This window comes from Pseudorca crassidens, chromosome 4, assembly GCF_039906515.1.
Source record: "Pseudorca crassidens isolate mPseCra1 chromosome 4, mPseCra1.hap1, whole genome shotgun sequence".
NCBI classification, from domain to species: Eukaryota; Metazoa; Chordata; class Mammalia; order Artiodactyla; family Delphinidae; genus Pseudorca; species Pseudorca crassidens.
The window spans coordinates 154,178,092-154,196,271 of record NC_090299.1 but is presented as its reverse complement, the minus strand read 5'-3'; the positions used below and the strand labels follow the sequence as shown (position 1 = coordinate 154,196,271).

Genomic DNA, 18,180 nt, shown 5'->3' with positions numbered 1-18,180 from the left:
TAAATCAAAAAGACACACGCACCCCAGTGTTTGCAGCAGCACTATTTACGGTAACCGGGTCATGGAAGCAACCTAATTATCCATCGACAGAGGAATGGATAAAGAAGATGTGGTACGAATATGTAATGGGATATCACTCAGCCATAAAAAGGAACGGAATGATGCCGTTTGCAGCAACATGGATGGACCTAGAGATTATCATACTGAGTGAAGTAAGTCAGACAGACAAAGACAAATGCCACGTGATATTGCTAATATGTGGAATCGAAAATACGGTACAAATGAACTTATTTACAAAGCAGATACAGACTCACAGACATAGAGAACAGACTTGGGTTACCAAAGGAGAAAAGGGGTGGGGGAGGGATAAATTAGGAGTTACAAAAAAAAAAAAAAGAAATAGTTTTTCTACTGGATTGTAAGCTCCATGTGGCTGTGATGTCCTTTGTGTGTGGCTCTGCCCTTGCGTCTGGAAGAAGGTCCCACACAGTTAGGCTGTCCATAAACGCTTATTGAACAGAATGAAAGTGAACAAGTGGAGGAATGAAGTAATGAAGCAGAAAGCAATCCAGTGCATCGAAGAATCCGTGGGAGTGGAGGTTATGAAAAGCAAAGTGCCAGCAGCACGGGGAGTCAGGTGTGTGCAGAGCTTTAAGTTTCAGGAGCGCACGGTTGGATTTAGCAAACGGAGGTTTGAGTGACACGGTAGAAGCAAAGCCAGGGCCTCGTAGGCACAGGAATAAATCTCGTCTGAGGGGGTGAGCGCAGCCCAGGGACCGTGACCAGAAGGGGAAGCAGAGGGGACTGGGGAGCTGGGAGTGGGGCCTTCGCTGGCCCTCCCTCTGCCCAGCACTGCACAGACTTGGAAGTTCTCACCAGCTTTTCTACTACTTTGTCCTGCTGTCCTGATCTATCGCAGGGGAAAGTTCTATACACATTGCTTACTGCCAGGTGAAAAGAAACGTATTTTAAAGGCCTGATTTTTGGATTTTTATTTAATAATTTTTCAGCTTTTAAGGAATGAAAACGTTCGATTTTCTGAACATGAAGCTGTCTTCTTGACGTTTGTTTATGAAAATGGTTGCTACAGCTTGGGCTGGGGTTGGTACACTTTATCCTTCCCGAGGCAGTTTGTTTTGAAGTTCTCTCTTCTTTCAGCTACTCTTCAAAAGCTGGACTTTGGAATTTAATCTTAAAACACTTTCATTTCTTGAATCACAGGTTTCGGCATGGCTGGGCGCTAAGTCTGGCATATGACCTGCTGTTGGAAAACAGGCTTTCTGTGTGATGGAGTATGCATAGGGTGCTTTCTTCAGGTTTTCTTTTTACATGTGGAAACAAGGGTTTGGGGCTTCATTCTCTGCTAGAGGTTCATGATGGAGAATCCCATTACCTGCACAGCAAGGCATCCTCATCACTTTTCTAAATTGTTATTGGAGTCTAGTTGCTTTACCATGCTGTGTTAGTTTTAGGTGCACAGCACAGTGGATCAGTTATACACACACATAGATCCACTTTCTGCCTCCCGGTTATTAATTTGAGGCCAGTACTTGGGTCTTTATTCTCACCCTAGTGGAGTTAATCACTTACCAGTAAAGGGAGAGAGCAGTCAATGGACTTGGAGGCCGTTTAATCATCAACCCTGGGGATGGCAAATACCCCTCCGAGTTTCTGAGAATCTCTCTCCCACTGCTTGCCAAGGCCTTGTCACCAAATTTATCACTTTGATTCACTTGTTTTTTCCTTCCCCTGTCACTACCATCTCTACACCCAGCTCTGTACTGGATTCAGGAACTGACCCAACCGTTTCTGAAGTTGCTGCTAATGTTACACGTAAAAATCATCGTTCGTTCTGTTGAAGAACATAGTCTGTCTTCCCGGCAAACCCAAGACAAACACGGGTTTCCAAGGTATCAGCACTGGGTGCATCTGTTCATAGTGTAATCTCATCAGCTGAGCAGAGAAGGATGCTAATTAGTTTGTTGATACATATGTGATTTAATGACACTAAACACTTAAGTGATCTTGCAGTATGCACAACTTGTTTCCTGTTGCTGTTTTCAGTTTAATAAAAAAAAAAAACACGGTAGGCACATTGGCTGGAAATTAGAGCATTGCGCCATCTCGGAGAAGAAAGAATTTCCAGGAACGTTGACTGGTCAGTTGTATCCTGCTCTAGTGAGATTGAAGAGAAGATGAGGGTAAAATATTGGGTTTGGGGACAGGGGTTGAAATCCAATTTAAATGAGAAGATTAAGCATAATGGAAGAATTTTCATAAACTACATTATGTCAAACTCCTAGTTCCAATACTAAAATTCTAATAGGTACCAGGATAACTTGTTTGAGGAAGAAATTCCAGACCTGCATCGGCTCCAACATATAATCTTGTGTTTTTTGTGGCCTTCTTTTTTTTTTGAGTGCCCTCTTTTCTAGTTATCGTATTATATGTTTACATAACTGAAACCATGGCATTCAATTAATACGGTCCTTCTTCCTAAAAATTCATATGAAATAATGGTATTATAATTTTTATGAATGAATATTTACTTAATATTATCTACTATACTCTCCTTTATTATCTCCAAGTTGTACAGAACTGGCTCCATAGAGGTTCTCTATTTTAGGAGTGGGATGGGGAGAAGAGGTGAGGAAGTAACTCTGACCCTATAGTCAAAATTATATTTGGATTTAAATGCTTCAGTTAATTTGCTCAGCTTTTTGCAAACAGCAGTCAGCACACTGTGGCCTGTGGGCCCAGTGCAGCCTGTTTTTATGGGAACACGTCCATGCCCGGCCCTCTGTGTCTCTGCTGTGGCCGCTTTCCTGCCAGCAATGGGGAGTGGAGCCACTGACTGCAAAGCTGAAGTGACCTGTGGCCCTTTACGGGAAGGTTTGACCCTGATCTACAGTGTGTGTGAGGACAGGAATTAGTAAACAGTAACAGTTATGTTGAGATACATTAAAGACTGAGAAGCAGACACTTGTAGAATTGAATCTTAAACGAAGCCTGGTTGAGAGCCCTAGATCTGTAGGTTTTTCAGAATCCAAGTAGCCGTTCCTGCATCACCAGATTCCTTTGGGCCACTCAGCAGCCCACTGACGGAGAAGTGCCCTCTTCTCTGCCCGCAGAATAAGAGTGACGTGTGATCGGGCTTCCCTGGTGGCGCAGTGGTTGGGAGTCCGCCTGCCGATGCAGGGGACACGGGTTCGTGCCCCGGTCCGGGAAGATCCCACATGCCGCGGAGCGGCTGGGCCCGTGAGCCATGGCCGCTGAGCCTGCGTGTCCGGAGCCTGTGCTCCGCAACGGGAGAGGCCGCAACAGTGAGAGGCCCGCGTACCGCAAAAAATAAAACAAAAAAAGAATGACGTGTGATCACAGATTTGGGGTTTGACTTTAAGAAACAGAGAGTCACTTATATGTGGAATCTTAAAAAATGATACAAATGAACTTATTTACAAAACAGAAACAGACTCACAGACATAGAAAACAAACTTATGGTTACCAAAGGGGAAAGGTGGGGGACAGGGATAAGTTAGGAGTTTGGGATTAACATACACACACTACTATATAGATAACCAACAAGGATCCACTGTAGAGCACAGAGAACTCTACTCAATATTTTGTAACAACCTATAAGGGGAAATAATCTGAAAAACTAGGTATATATATGTATAACTGAGTCACTTTGCTGAAACTAACACAACATTGTAAATCAACTGTAGTCCAATATAACATAAAAATTTTAAAAAAGAAAAAGAAACAGAGAGTCCTGGCAGCTTCTTCTGGCCAGTCAGCATCCATCATCCTCCTCAAACCCGATAACCCAGCAACACCCCAGGGGCTGTCGGATGTGAATTTAGCTTCCTTATTTGTCCCAGTTTAGGAAGTGAATTGTCCATTGTTATAAGCTTGTTAGTAACTTATCTGTGACAAGTTACAAGCTGATGCTTATACATATTAGGAACATACTGAGAGCACGGAGGGGCATAGAAAAGACAAGAAAATAATCGAACTCCAGTTCCAAAGATGGAAACATAAGATTTTGTTTTTAACATCTTTATTGGCGTATGATCGCTTCACGATGGTGTGCTAGTTTCTGCTCTACACAAAGTGAAGCAGCTATACATACCCATGACGTAAGATTTTATCCCGGATGATTCAAGTACCACGAGCCAGTGAGCAGGAGAATTATGCTCTTGTTTGCTTTCTAATGTAAACAAAACCCGTATCTTTAAGATAAACTAATCCTGACTATTTAGAAGCCAGTCTCACTTGGTAAAGTGAGTTTGGGTTCATCGAAAGGCACTGGCCGTGGAGGCAGATGGACGCACATTTGAACCCTAGTTCTGGCACTTCCTAGCATCTCAAATGGAATGACCTAAACTTTGAGCCTCTGGCCCATTGGAGATAATAATACCTATTCCCAATGGTTGCTGTGTGGCTTAAACGTAAATACAGAGTTCCCAGCCCTGTACCAGGCACTTAGTGGGGTTAAGTAACCATGGGTTCTTTTTCACTTTTTTTGTGCTTTTTGATTTTCCAAGTATGGAAATAGTTGGTGGACCCAAGCTAATCAAGATCATTGTATTGTTTTGTTTTGTTTTGTTTTGTTTTGTTTTGTTTTTGCGGTACGCAGGCCTCTCACTGCTGTGGCCTCTCGCGTTGCAGAGCACAGGCTCCGGACACGCAGGCTCAGCGGCCATGGCTCACGGGCCCAGCCGCTCCACGGCATGTGGGATCTTCCCGGACCGGGGCACGAACCCGTGTCCCCTGCAGCGGTAGGAGGACTCTCAACCACTGCACCACCAGGGAAGCCCTGTTTTTGTTTTTAATAAATTTATTTTCTTTATTTTTATTTTTGGCTGCATTGGGTCTTCGTTGCTGCGCGCGGGCTTTCTCTAGTTGCGGTGAGTGGGGGCTGCTCTTCATTGCGGTGCGTGGGCTTCTCATTGCGATGGCTTCTCTTGTTGCAGAGCATGGGCTCTAGGCGTGCGGGCTCAGTAGTTGTGGCACGCGAGCTCGTTAGTTGAGGTTCGCGGGCTCAGTAGCTGTGGCTTGCGGGCTGTAGAGTGCAGGCTCAGTAGTTGTGGCTCACGGGCTTAGTTGTTCTGCGGCATGTGGGATCTTCCCGGGCCAGGGCTCGAACCCATGCCCCCTGCATCGGCAGGCGGATTCTTAACCACTGTGCCACCAGGGAAGCCCAAGATCATTGTACTGTGGATAAGCTGAATTTACAACCACACGGTTCCACTGAAAAGTAACTAATGAGACATGGGTTGCGAATTGTGTGGAGACTCAGTCAGAACATCAAAAAAACAAAAGTAAGAGGGAAAGTCGGCCAGAAGGGCCGTGCGGGTGACCTCAGGGACCCCTAGGAAGAGAGGCTTTCTTGGTTTACCCCGGTGTTGTCTGGATTCGGATCCAGAGACCCTGGCAAATCCAATGGCATGGTCTTAGGAATCAGGAGTTCTTTGAAAAACTATTACGTGTTTTTCATTTTGGTGATATTTTTAAGTTATTTTACTATTTATAGAGACAAGTATCTTCTTTGCCAGTAATCATTTCAATTAATATTTTTCATGTAATTCTTTTCATGTAAAAGTCAGTGTTTCAGATCTAATCACATGTACTTGGGCCTCATTCTATACATTTTTTTCTTTAGGTATGGTTAGGAGACATTAGACATGCGATTCTGATTTTTCAGAAGAGACAGCACAGTGAGAACGTAGCAGTACCAGCAGTGACATGACATAGATGGAGACTCAGCGTCTGCCATAAAACCCTAGTGTTTCACTCTTGTGGAATCACACAGGACCAAATGGGCTATAAAAATGAGAATCAGTAGTTTGTGCTAAAGACATTTTGGAGAAAGTTGCATTCCGTTTGAACAATATTAAAATACTAAAAGGAAGTACTAGTATACTAGGATGCATCCGTATTAAATCAAGATCTTTACCAGATGTTCCGTCCATTCATTGACATTTGCACCAGAATTTTTCTTACTTGAAAGTGACATAGCACTGGATGGTCTTTGCTTTCTCACACCTGCCTTTCTCTGTTTCCGTAGGAATCCAGAGTCGCCCCTCTTTCTGTTCTGACCTTCTGCTGCCCCTGGACGCTCCCGTCACCAGTGTCCCTGGTCCCGTAGTGGCTTCTGTGGGTCGGTCCCCGTAAGAACAGCCGCCAGGAGGTGATCACCATGTTTTGCGCGAAGCTGAAAGACCTGCAGATCACGGGGGACTGCCCCTTCTCGCTGCTGGCCCCGGGCCCTGTCCCCAAAGAGCCCGCGGGCGAGGCGGCAGGGGGCGGGCCCGCAGCTCCGGCCGGAGGGCAGGGCCTCTGTCCCGGCGACCCCGCGAAGAAGCCGCCCGGAGGGCTTCCTCAGAGGAAGAGTAGCCGCAGCCGCGTCTACCTGCACACGCTGGCCGAGAGTATCTGCAAACTGATTTTCCCGGAGGTGAGTCCCTGGCCTTTCGAGATTTTACTGATATTCTGAAAATGGCAAAAGGACGTTTTCCTAAGGAAAATGTGAACGCTTGCTCTCTCACTTTCAAGGCTACAGTCGATGTAGACTGTTTTCTGGAAACATTTTAAAACATTTTTTTAAAGCAGTCATTTTCTTAAATTGTGTTTAATCTGAAAATGTTTAAAATCTTGCGTGCTTTTCCAAAGCATCCTGCACTCTGACAGGCTTTATGGCTTCGAGCCGCCGCTTCACCCTTTGGCCTCAGCATCCGTACCTGAAAATGGAAATGCTCACACCTGGAGTCTGCACGGGCATTCGGTGAAACGATGCACAGCTCTCACCGCCCACAAGGACCCGTTTTCTACTCATGGATGCCAAGCTAGTTTTTATGGATCCGTTAGCTGTATTTTTAGAACCGAATTCCTTGAAGAATAGCTTATTCCCTGCTGGGTTTTCCTAAGAGCATCGTCTGTTCCCTGGCAACTTGCTGAGCTGGGAAGACCGCCACATCCTGCTGGTTCAGAGTCTGAAGTCTCCACTCACGCCAGGCCTGGCCTGCTTCCTTGAGTCAGGGTCACGGGCCTGCCCGTGACACCCACCTGCCCTCAGCTCAGACACATCTTTTTTTTTTTTTTTTTTTTATGGTACGCAGGCCTCTCACTGTTGTGGCCTCTCCCGTTGCGGAGCACAGGCTCCGGACACGCAGGCTCAGCGGCCATGGCTCACGGGCCCAGCCGCTCCGCGGCATGTGGGATCTTCCCGGACCGGGGCACGAACCCGTGTCCCCTGCATCGGCAGGTGGACTCTCAACCACTGCGCCACCAGGGAAGCCCCCAGACACATCTTGATGTAGCTCTGTGGGCTGGGCTGCACAGCCTGATGCCGTTTTGAGATGTGGAGCGCAGCCCTTAAGGGAATTCTGGAAAGACCGATGCTGTAAGGTCTCACTTATATGTGGAATCTTAAGAACAACAGCAACAACTCATAGAAAGTACAGACTGGCAGTTACAAGATAAATGACTACCTGGCCCTGCTGTGTGATGTGTAGGAAAGTCATTAGGCAAATCCTGTGAGTTCTCATCACAAGGAGACTTTGTTTTTCTTTCTGTTCTTTTTACTGTATCTATAGGAGAAGGTGGGTGTTAGCTGAACCTATTGTGGTAATTATTCACACTCTATGTAAATCAAGCCGTCGTGCTGTGCCCTATAAGCTTAGACAGTGATGCATGTCAATTAGTTCCCAATGAAATGGGGGGGGGAAAAGAACCTGGGGACAGAGCATAGACCAGGTAAAATATCTTTGCAATGGATGGGGCATGTGGAGGGTTCATTGCCCCTTGGGGTTAAAGAGAAGAGCTGCTGAAAGGCTTCATGGTGCGTCTTCCTCCCTCTGTCAGTGTTCACGGTTTTATATAAATTTGCATCAACTGGGAGGCTGGGGATTGATGTGATCAGGCTCCAGCTCTCATCGTCCACGGATGAGTTTCAGTTGACTCCACACCACCCCTGTGCCTGTGTGGAGCACTGAAGAACCACAGACTGGGGACTTTTAGGAGTGGAAGGGACGTCAGAGAGAAACCTGTTTCACTCCCAAGAAGGACTAGAGAGGCTAAGTGACTTGACCAAAGGCACACAGCTTTGGAAGGATAGAGCAATTACTGCTGTCAACAATATGGACTCGAGTGACAAAGAAGAGACTTGAATGGAAGCTTGAAGGATGGATAAATTAGAATTAGCAGGACGTTGACGGAACTTATGTCAAATATAAAAAAACACAGTAGTACTTTGGTTCGTGGCCTTTGAGATGGAAATATTTAATTATTCTCTCTCTGCTCCAGTCACTAGCCAGCCAGCTTTGGCTGGGGTGAGGGATGTAGCCCTTCTCAGGCAGGTGGCTGGCATCACAGTCTGGGAAGCGGTTGGTACTCTCATTTCCAAGGACAGAGCGTGATGCACAGGGATGAACAGATGGTGAGGATGGACGGCTGGAGACCTTCCATGCTTTCCCTGGGTCTTGTCATTACCATGTTGGCGTCATTATTCTGTTTGATAAGTTTTGAGTTCCTACAATAGAAGTCATACACATGTTGGAACCTCTTTTCAAAACATTCTGAACACCAAACATATATGTTCCTGTTTTCCTTTTCTTTACTTAGAAGGATCTGTGTTGTTTGTTCTTGAGCTCACAGGAATAATCATCAAGGTTTGACTGCGCTGTCACGTAGCAGGGAAGGCGAGGACATAGGCCTTCCAAGAGGCAGGAGGTGACCCTTGGCATCAAGGACCAGGACTCTTTTCCCACAACTGAGGCCACTTTCATTAAAACAGGGAATGTCCCAGGGCCGTGTAGATTACTTCATCCCCTGTCCGAACATCTACGTGTCTTTGATTAAGTAGGACTTTTTTTTTAAGCCGATTCTTTTCAAGGGGACAGATTTAATGCTTAGCCTACTGTTCAGTTTCAGTTCTATCAGTAACCCAAAGGAAGAGACTCCAAATAGTATTTGATGGTACCCTAGTTCTTGCTTTCGATAATCAGATTTAACTCCCCAATTATGTTTTATGGGGGGACAAGTATATCCTTAGCAGATTTAGGGTGGGAGATGGCTTTCCAGAGTTGTGGAATCGTAGGTTACAGAAGTCCTTTTGCTCATCTAATGCAAACTTTTCATTAGTTTGAAGAAATTGACACATAAAAGGCCACTTGCTTTAAGTAAAAGATAACTGAGGAGGAGACTGGAATGTTCTCTGCACCTCATTCGTAATCTGTTGCTCTTTCTGTTACATTGTTAGCTGATTTTTCTTGAATATTCTCCCCAGTAATCCTGTAAGCTCCTCAGGCAGAATGTCTTTAAAGAAATTATGATATGGTATTAGCCACAGTTGTAGCAAATCAGAACCCACTTCCTGAATTGAATCAATTGAGTCAGATATGCTTATATAAAGGATATCATCCCAAATCCAAGACCTTGTGAGACTAAGAGGGTCTGAGGGCACTCCTGAAGTCTCTACATGTGCTGCAAAATATTGTGTTGCAAGAAGAAAAGAAGAGAAGCAGTTTTACAACATCCTTATGAGGGAAATATCCTTGGTCTAGAAAATCATTAAAAACTGTAGAAAACACCCCATCCCAGCTCCTGCCATACTTAAAACCTTTCAATGACTTTTCATTGCTCTAACATAAAAATAAACTTTCTTAATATAGCCTCCAGGCCAAAAAAAAAAAAAAACTGTAGAAAAGTTAAAAATCAACTGAAATAGCAACATATCCATAAACCAGACCGATGAAATTCCATTCAGCGTGTTCCCGACAATATGGCATCAAACAGCAGTTGTACCTGAGGTATTAATATATGAGTATCCTCGGGGGCTGTCTTGCAGTGATTGATTCTGTGTCACGAGGCCTGAGGTCTCAGGAACGTTGAGTCCTGTTCGTGGATTTCTTGTGAACTGCGTCATCTCAGGGTCTAGGCTCAGGTTGTATCGTAGAAGCCCTCGCACCAAGGTAGGAAACTATGCACCAGCAGCCTTTACCAATGCGTGTTTTGTCTGAAAAACGTGTTGCTTTTGTTTTGTCTTGTTTTGAATTTATAACAGTTTTCCAGAGGTGCAGTGGTGGGTGATGGAAGTAGACAGGAAAGCCTGGTAAACCACAGTATCACCAGCTTATGCTACTGCAGCTTGGCTAGGACTTTGGGACTTTCTTCTTTAGAAAAGCAAATTCTTTTTTTTTTTTTTAATTTTATTGGAGTAGAGTTGATTTACAATGTTGTGTTAGTTTCAGGTGTACAGCATAGTGATTCAGTCATCCATGTGCATAGATCCACTCTTTTTCAGGTTCTTTTCCCGTATAGGTCATTACAGAGTATTGAGTAGAGTTCCCTGTGCTGTACAGCAGGGCCTAAGTTCTGATTCAACATGGAAAGTCTGGAAGACACCTGTTCCACAAACCCCAGCAACGAGAGAGGGACCATTTCTCCTTGCTTACAATGGCAGCATATATGCTAGGAGGAAAGGACTAGAAAAAGAAGTTCCTGGTGGCAGTGGGAAGGAAATAGATAGACCAGGAAGAATACAGACTGGCAAGGATAAAACCATGTACTTGGTGTTTTAACCGAAAGGTCAAGAGGAGGAGAGAGAAGGGTGGTGTCTCAACTAGCGCTCGGGGTGAGGAAGGAAAAAGTCTTTGGTGCCAGAATTGGATGGACTCTCTTTTCTCATTGCTCATGCGAAGTTCCTGGTCAGAGCAGCAATTCATATATAAACAAATGTAATCAAACTATTTTAAATTGGAAACAATCTAAATCCATTTTTGAACAAGCTGAAAGAGCAACACCTCTGTGCTGGCTTATATCTCCTCACTGATAGAAATGTTATAGACCAAGCCTTCAAGACTGAATAGCTGATGGGGGCACGGGGGTGATGGTCATTCATTCATTCATTCATTCATCCCATCACTGTAGTGAGCATCTCCCGTGGTCAGGTACTATCTAGGTGCTGGGCACGCAGTAGTGAGCAAAACAGGTATTCCCTGCCATTTTGGAGTCTCTATTCTAGTGGAGAAGACAGAAAATAAGAAACAAATGTCAGGCAGCAAATGCCTGAAAGACAGGCTCGTGCAGAGGCAGTGACCCTCATTACGCGGCTGACCCCTCTTCCCATATGAATAGGTTTTACGGAAAGATGGATGGGGCGGAGCTAAACTGGCAGTCGCATATATAACTGATAAGAGTGCCAATTGCTACAAACTTCTATGAAATTAATTTGGAAAGAGCTACTTAAAATTAAAAATCCACAGACTTTAAGGGTTTCACTGAAAAAAATATAGCTTATGGACATAAAACGCAATATATGAGAGAAGAAAAAAGGCCCTTGAGAAACTGAAGATCCTTGAGCACCCCCGGCTGAGCTGCCTTGTTTACGGTCTCGGGTTTAATGTTCCCTTCCTCCTTCCCCGATTCAAGGGCTCTGAGGAACAGGCCCCCATTTCTCTTCCCAAAGCCGTTCCCCACCTGCCAGGCATCCGGCCCTTGGTCGGAATCTGCCCACTGTTCCAGCCCTTCTTTCCTCCTGAGGCAGATGTGTCCTCGCTCTCCTTACCGGAACCGTCAGATAAATGGTTCTACGTGGTAAATCTAAGTTCTCGTTTCTTTGCAGCCCTTGCATTTTCTTTCAAGAAATTTCACATTTCTTTTCTAAGCTCTATATGCTCTTTAAAAACCAAGTTTTGGGGCTTCCCTGATTGCGCAGTGGTTAAGAATCCATCTGCTAATGCAGGGGACATGGGTTCGAGCCCTGGTCCGGGAAGATCCCACATGCCGCGGAGCAACTAAGCCCGTGCGCCACAACTACTGAGCCTGCGCTCTAGAGCCTGCAAGCCACAACTACTGAGCTCACGTGTCACAACTACTGAGCCTGCGTGCCTAGAGCCCGCGCTCCGCAACAAGAGAAGCCACCGCAATGAAAAGCCCGCGCACTGCAACGAAGAGTAGACCCCGCTCGCCGCAACTAGAGAAAGCCCGCGCGCAGCAACAAAGACCCAACGCAGCCAAAAATAAATAAATAAATTTTAAAAAAACACCAAAATTTATTTTCATGACTCATTTTATTAAAACAGAAGCTTGGTCTATTTTGCTTAACTTTACTGTCTCACTTGACCAGTGGAAATTCCAAGAGAAATATAAATAGTTCTCAAGGAAAAAGGAATTTCACAACTTGGGATATAGCCAGAGAATTCGCCACTGTCCTCTGCGTAAACTACACAAAGCATTGGTGGCTATATACACACATAGATACATACGATTTTTTACGGAATGCAAAGAAATTACCAGTGCTTTACTTCCCACTTATCAACAAGCTGTTAAGAGAGATTAATAGTATTGAAGCCAGTGTTTAAAACTATGCAGGCTTATGTACAACTATTTTGCAATCTAGGAAGATTCATGAGATACTCAGAAATCAATAGAAGAGAAGAACACTGCAAGTATTTGGTGAAGATTATTCGTTCAAAGAAAGGAAATGAGTGCAAGTTCGGGGAAATCTGAGATTTGTTTCAATCAGTGATCAACCGACCTTGGTGACAGATTGGATTTAAGGGATAAAAGAAAGGGGAGAGGGGCTTCCCTGGTGGCACAGTAGTTGAGAGTCCGCCTGCCGATGCAGGGGACGCAGGTTCGTGCCCCGGTCTGGGAGGATCCCACATGCCGCGGGGCGGCTGGGCCCGTGAGCCATGGCCACTGAGCCTGCGCGTCCGGAGCCTGTGCTCCGCAACGGGAGAGGCCACAGCAGTGAGAGGCCTGCGTACCGCAAAAAAAGAAAGGGGAGAGACAAACTCGGGAGTTTTCTAGAGCAGGACACGTAAACCGTACATGAGACAGAAATGTGGGTTTGTGGGAAGGGTGGTGGTCACTGGGGTAGCTGGCGTGGGTCTGTGGAAGGAGTGTGAGTCTCTTGGCTTGAGCGCCCCTGAGACTGAAGTCCTGGCCACACACCCAAGGGGTTTCTGGCCCCCGAGGAAGGGGTGCCCGCGATTCCTCCACGAAGGCTTGACTTCACCAAACCAGGTCTCCTGTTTGATTCCAGCTCTGTGGCTGTCAGTGAGCGCCCACCGAGGGCAAAGCCCACATCCAGACTCAAGTGAGTCTGAGAGCTTTGCTTTTGCCCAAGTGTGAAAAGCCCGTAGAAAATCTATCCCCTTTTTCACAGTGTCAATTCACTGCACTTATTAAAGTAACTGCTTCTGCTTCTTCATAAGGAGCTTTCAGCACCAATTTTCTGTAAAGTATGTATCTTCAAGAATATGATTATTTAAGGGAATGTTTAAAACTTTTCCTTTCAATTTTCAGTTTGAGCGGCTGAATCTTGCCCTTCAGAGAACACTGGCAAAACACAAAATAAAGGAAAGCAGGTAAGTTGAATCACTTTAGTTGCATGAATCTCTGGTTGCAATCGCTGACACAGCTACTAATAACCACCACTGAGTGATGTATGCGTGGGTTTTGAATCATTTTGGTGTGCCGGGAACTGGGCTAACACTCATATGAAAGCAAGTGTATTCATTTTTCACATTGTATATATCACTGAGCTCAGGTTCCTGTAAAATATCTGGGCTCGTAGAGCTGTTCAGGCAAAGGCAGAACTGAGTTTCAAGCCTGGGTTTTTCAGAGCCCATGAGTTTAACCATGTTGCCCTGTGCTTTTGCTTTTAAAAAGCTCCCAGAAGGCCTGTTCTTTCCTAGCAAGGGATATTCTGAAATGTTCTACAAAGGTAAGGCGTGGGTCAGAGCAGAGTCCTTGCTTGAAGAACACTACCGAGAGGCTGGGGCCTGCCTGTCCCTCCCCCGTAGCCTCGACCACAGGTTAAACTTTCAGCTCCTGCATCAGGAGGACGGGAAAGGATACAGGGGCAAGAGGAGGACCACTCAGGGGTTTGGGGCAGTACTCAGGGACGTGTTTCGGTATTTTCCTAACTGGTTCGGTTATACTGGTGTGCGAATACCAGTTCCGTTTGTATTTGTTCTTCTACTCTGTCTTTGAAATTTTCTTTAAGAAAGCTTTCTGTAGCCGTTTCATATATAAGGTAATTTTTTTTTTAAAAAACAACCTGACTTTTAGAGTTCATTTTAAAAATACATCTCGGCTCATTTCCTGCCGGTGGACAACTTGATTTGGCCTTGTTTTGGTTTTCCTGAAATCAAAGAATTATTTCATGTGCAAATAATACAATAAACACTTGAGTTCAAATTTTCAGACTCGAACTTGGAAGTTTTGCAAACCAGTGTCATTGTCGGGAATATTTTACGAGTTCATTCATCTGTCTGCTGCTCAGGAGTGGGTAATCGGCTCTGCGGATCATCAGGGCTGAATTTCCCTTGCTGACTAACTGGTCCCACACTGTAGGCAGCAGGCAAAGGCAAGAAGGGGTCAGAGACAGGTCCAAAAAGAGAGAGTGTGAACCTATGTGTCTGACAGAAGCTGTGTTTACAGAGTGATACGGAAAGCATTCCAGAACGCCTCTGACCTTAATTCTCAGGCAGGCTGATAAGATAGCCAACAAGTCCTGTAGCTGTGCTACTATGTCTGTCTGCCTAGGGCTTTGCCAGACAGTTTACTCAGAATTTATTCTCAGGGCCTTGTGTCCTGAAACGTGCCTCAGCTAGATGCAGATATTCCGTTAGGATGTGTTCCCAGAGACCTATCTCTTTAAAAAGAAATTCTCAAAACTTAAAAAAATTATTTTATTTGGAAATTTAAAAAAATCTATTACCGCTTCCCTGACTTCTTAGAGTTGCTCACACTTTTAAATTGTCCTCATCACTATTCCACTGTTGAAATAAGATGAAGGACCTTTTTTCTTATGAGACTGCCTGCTGATATGCTAAATGGCTTCTCTCTGCTGTCTTTCTTTAGTTCTTCGGGACATTGGGCCTTTCTCCCCATCTTTCTGGCAGGTCAGCTGCTGTTTCTACTGCAGTCAGTTTGCTGCCCGCTGAGGGTACCTTAAATGCCCCGTCCGCCACCTCTGTTAAGTGAATGAGTTTTAGTACAACCCGTTATGATACCTCTTTAGGTTGGTTGCACAGAGAGCTTTGGGTGTGTTTCTTTTTCTAGGACCTTTTGATCACATCACAGCATCACGTGTGAACTTGTGGCTGGTGTGTGTGTCTCTGTGTACAATATATGCACATTTGCTGGTGTCCATGCAGGCTTACAGCTTCTCGTTTTTTCTTTTTTTTTGAGGGTAAAGAGAGGGAGGTTATTTTGTTTTTTGGATTTTTTAAAATAAATTTATTTATTTTGGCTGCACTGGGTCTTCATTGCTGAGCTTGGACTTTCTCTAGTTGCAGCGAGCGGGGGCTACTCTTCATTGCAGTGCGCGGGCTTCTCATTGCGGTGGCTTCTCTTGTTGCAGAGCACGGGCTCTAGGCGCACAGGCTTCAGTAGTCGTGGCTCGTGGGCTTCAGTAGTTGTGGCGCACGGGCTTCAGTAGTTGTGGTTCGCGGGCTCTAGAGCACAGGCTCAGTAGTTGTGGCGTACAGGCTTAGTTGCTCCGCGGCATGTGGGATCTTCCCGGACCAGGGCTTGAACCCGTTTCCCCTGCATTGGCAGGCGGATTCTTAACCACTGTGCCACCAGGGAAGTCCCAGGGAGCTTATTTTGAATCGCACTATGTGTTGTTTGGATTAGCTAAGCTTTGCTGGGAGTTAGCAGAAGAGGTCTCTGAGCAGCTTTGCTCTCCTTCTTTAGAAAAAAACCCAGAAGTTGCTTAAGGGAGAAGAAGGAGCAAATGTAAAGACTGAAAACATAACATAATATATAACAAAGGGTTGGGGGGTCTCTAGATTCAAACTAGATGTAATTCAAACTATTCAGATAAGAACATACAGAAATATATATTTCTAGCAACCTAGTATTTTAAATAATTATAAGCAGTATACCTTTATGCAATCAAGTAGCCAACAGAGCAATTTCCTTCTCAAAAATATTTCCTTTTGAAACTTCTCTACATGTATCGAGCTTTACTGAAACCTTTTTAACATTTTAAATTCATGCCTGTTTCCTCTTGGCTTGTCTAATGGCAAGCTGAACCACAAGTAGAACTTGGGTGTCTTTTAATCACTTCAGTAGTTTGGCAAATTTGGTCATAATCAGTCTTCACTGTCAGAAATCATCAAAAAACAATTAGGCAAACAGGAATCAACAAGTTGTCCAGTTGAAATTACAAAAACCTTCTATCAGTCAAAATGTATGCTGTTATATTATCAACTTTTGTGCTACGTAAAGCAGCGCAGAAATTGAATAAGGAATAGGTTTCTTTAGTTACTAATTTTTATGTAAGATCAAGGATAAAAGTTTAATGCAATGATGTCTGAGAGTTAAATATATAGAACCAAAAACTCAAAAGCAGGATGTACTATGTATTTGCTTTATAAAATAATTAAGAACTTACTTAAAAGTGAAATCCCTCAGTACAGAGATTTTTCTTCTTGGCTGGGTTATCAGAAAACCCCATGCTGACTTATTATCATCTTTTCCTGGCCATTTCATACCACTGGTTTTCTGCCAGTACAGCCTCTATACTATTAGCCAATATGAAGTTAGCTTCAAAGGTAAATATACTTCATAAGAAATGATGAAACACTCTAAATCAGGTATATTCAGGGTTTTTCCAACACTGTTTTGGGTTTGTACGCGTCACTGCTCCTTTCCTGTAAACTTGACAGTCAAGATTTGCCTCTACAGAAAAGGTAGTTTAAATTATTTTCTGTTATCATTCCTGTATGTTATAATCTGAAATTTTAGCATTCACATGTCAGTTTATAATTTAAGATATTGAAATAATTTCAGGAAATCTTTGGAAAGAGAAGACTTTGAAAAAATAATGGCAGACCAAGCGATTGCAGCAGGTAATAGAATTAAGTATATGCAATTAGGAAATAATTATACTTGTAGAACTAATGTTTTACCCGTAAACAAAGATTTTCTATTCCTAGAAAATATTTAGCTGGAGAACAAATATTTTCTTTAAAATATTCATATTTATTTGCTGGTAGCTTCCAGTGTGAAATGTTCAATATCATGTTTTGTGTTAACACAAAGAACAACTTTTTCGCACTATATGTCTTTGTTTGACCTCAAACATTTCCTCTTCTTACAATGTTTATTTGCTGAGAAGTAGATAAAGCTGTGTGGGAGGCTGACTCATAGGCGTTCACAGGCTTTGGTCTTGAACTTTAAGTGTTCCTCATTTATGCATGAAAAATTCTACTCAGCAAAGTAAAAGAAGTAATTTTTTTAAAGGTTGGAAGCAATCATGGGAAAAAAGGTGAGCAGTGCTCTCACATTAATCCTAGTTTGGAGGAAACAAGCAGATGAGTGACTCTGTCATACTGTCCTTTCCAAAGTTTGAGTACATGAACCAACAGGTTAGATGTTTCTCAAAGTACAAGATATGAAGAACTTGATGATGATGATGATGATGACAGTGGCGATGGCTGACTTGTACTGAGCCCTTCCTCCGGGTCAGGCGCGATCCTAACGTGCCCGCCAACCCTGCCATGGCAGTGCTGTGGACAGGGCACTCGGGTTTCCCTAAGTCACAGATGAGAAGAATGTGGTACACAGAGTGTAAAGAACAAAGGACATTAGAGGGAGAAGCTGTGCAAAGTAGATAATATATTCCAAACACCTATTCAGTCAGGTAACATCAAACAAGAATGCTGTTTTACTGGAAAAAAATTACTTCATATCGTCTCTAAGGAAAAATGACAAAATTGAGTTTCACCACCAGTGATTTAGATTAATTCCTGTGTCTGATGCTTATACTTCAAGGGGGCCAAGACCCCTTCAGCAACATGTACCACTGTTTCCGTTGTTAACAAGGTGGGAGAGCTTTTTCTGAAATGGACTTGGTCCTGTGATTCCAATTGCTCTTTTATAGTTAAGCTTCAGGGAGATAAAAAGTCATATATTATACTCAGTTGATCATTCTTTATAATTAACTGACTTGGGATTCATATTAGGAGTTATCCAAATTTTAGAAACTCATTTATGTAGATAATTTAAACACGGGTAGTTAATTTTGGTTGGAAATCTTATTAGCCGATATAAAGCAAACTAACTCGTCAGCTAGAACAATATTAAAACCAGTAACAGCACATCTCTGCTAAGATGGCGCATTTGATACGGCAGAAAATGTATTATGTGCTTTCA

General features: G+C 43.9%; 1 protein-coding gene across 3 annotated transcripts in view; it reads left to right on the top strand.

The window, feature by feature from the left end:
• The window catches only part of GUCY1A1 (guanylate cyclase 1 soluble subunit alpha 1), a 63,184-nt gene that overhangs the window by 24,212 nt on the left and 20,792 nt on the right, over positions 1-18,180 (top strand). For 2 of the 3 annotated variants that reach the window (XM_067737109.1, XM_067737108.1), the window contains exons 2-4: positions 6,071-6,460; positions 13,315-13,376; positions 16,816-16,874. In XM_067737109.1, coding sequence (XP_067593210.1) covers positions 6,203-6,460; positions 13,315-13,376; positions 16,816-16,874 — 379 coding nt within the window. In that variant the 5' untranslated portion in view covers positions 6,071-6,202. Of the gene's footprint in view, positions 1-1,774; positions 1,911-6,070; positions 6,461-13,314; positions 13,377-16,815; positions 16,875-18,180 lie in introns of all 3 variants that reach the window. The other variant, XM_067737110.1, reaches the window with a different exon arrangement.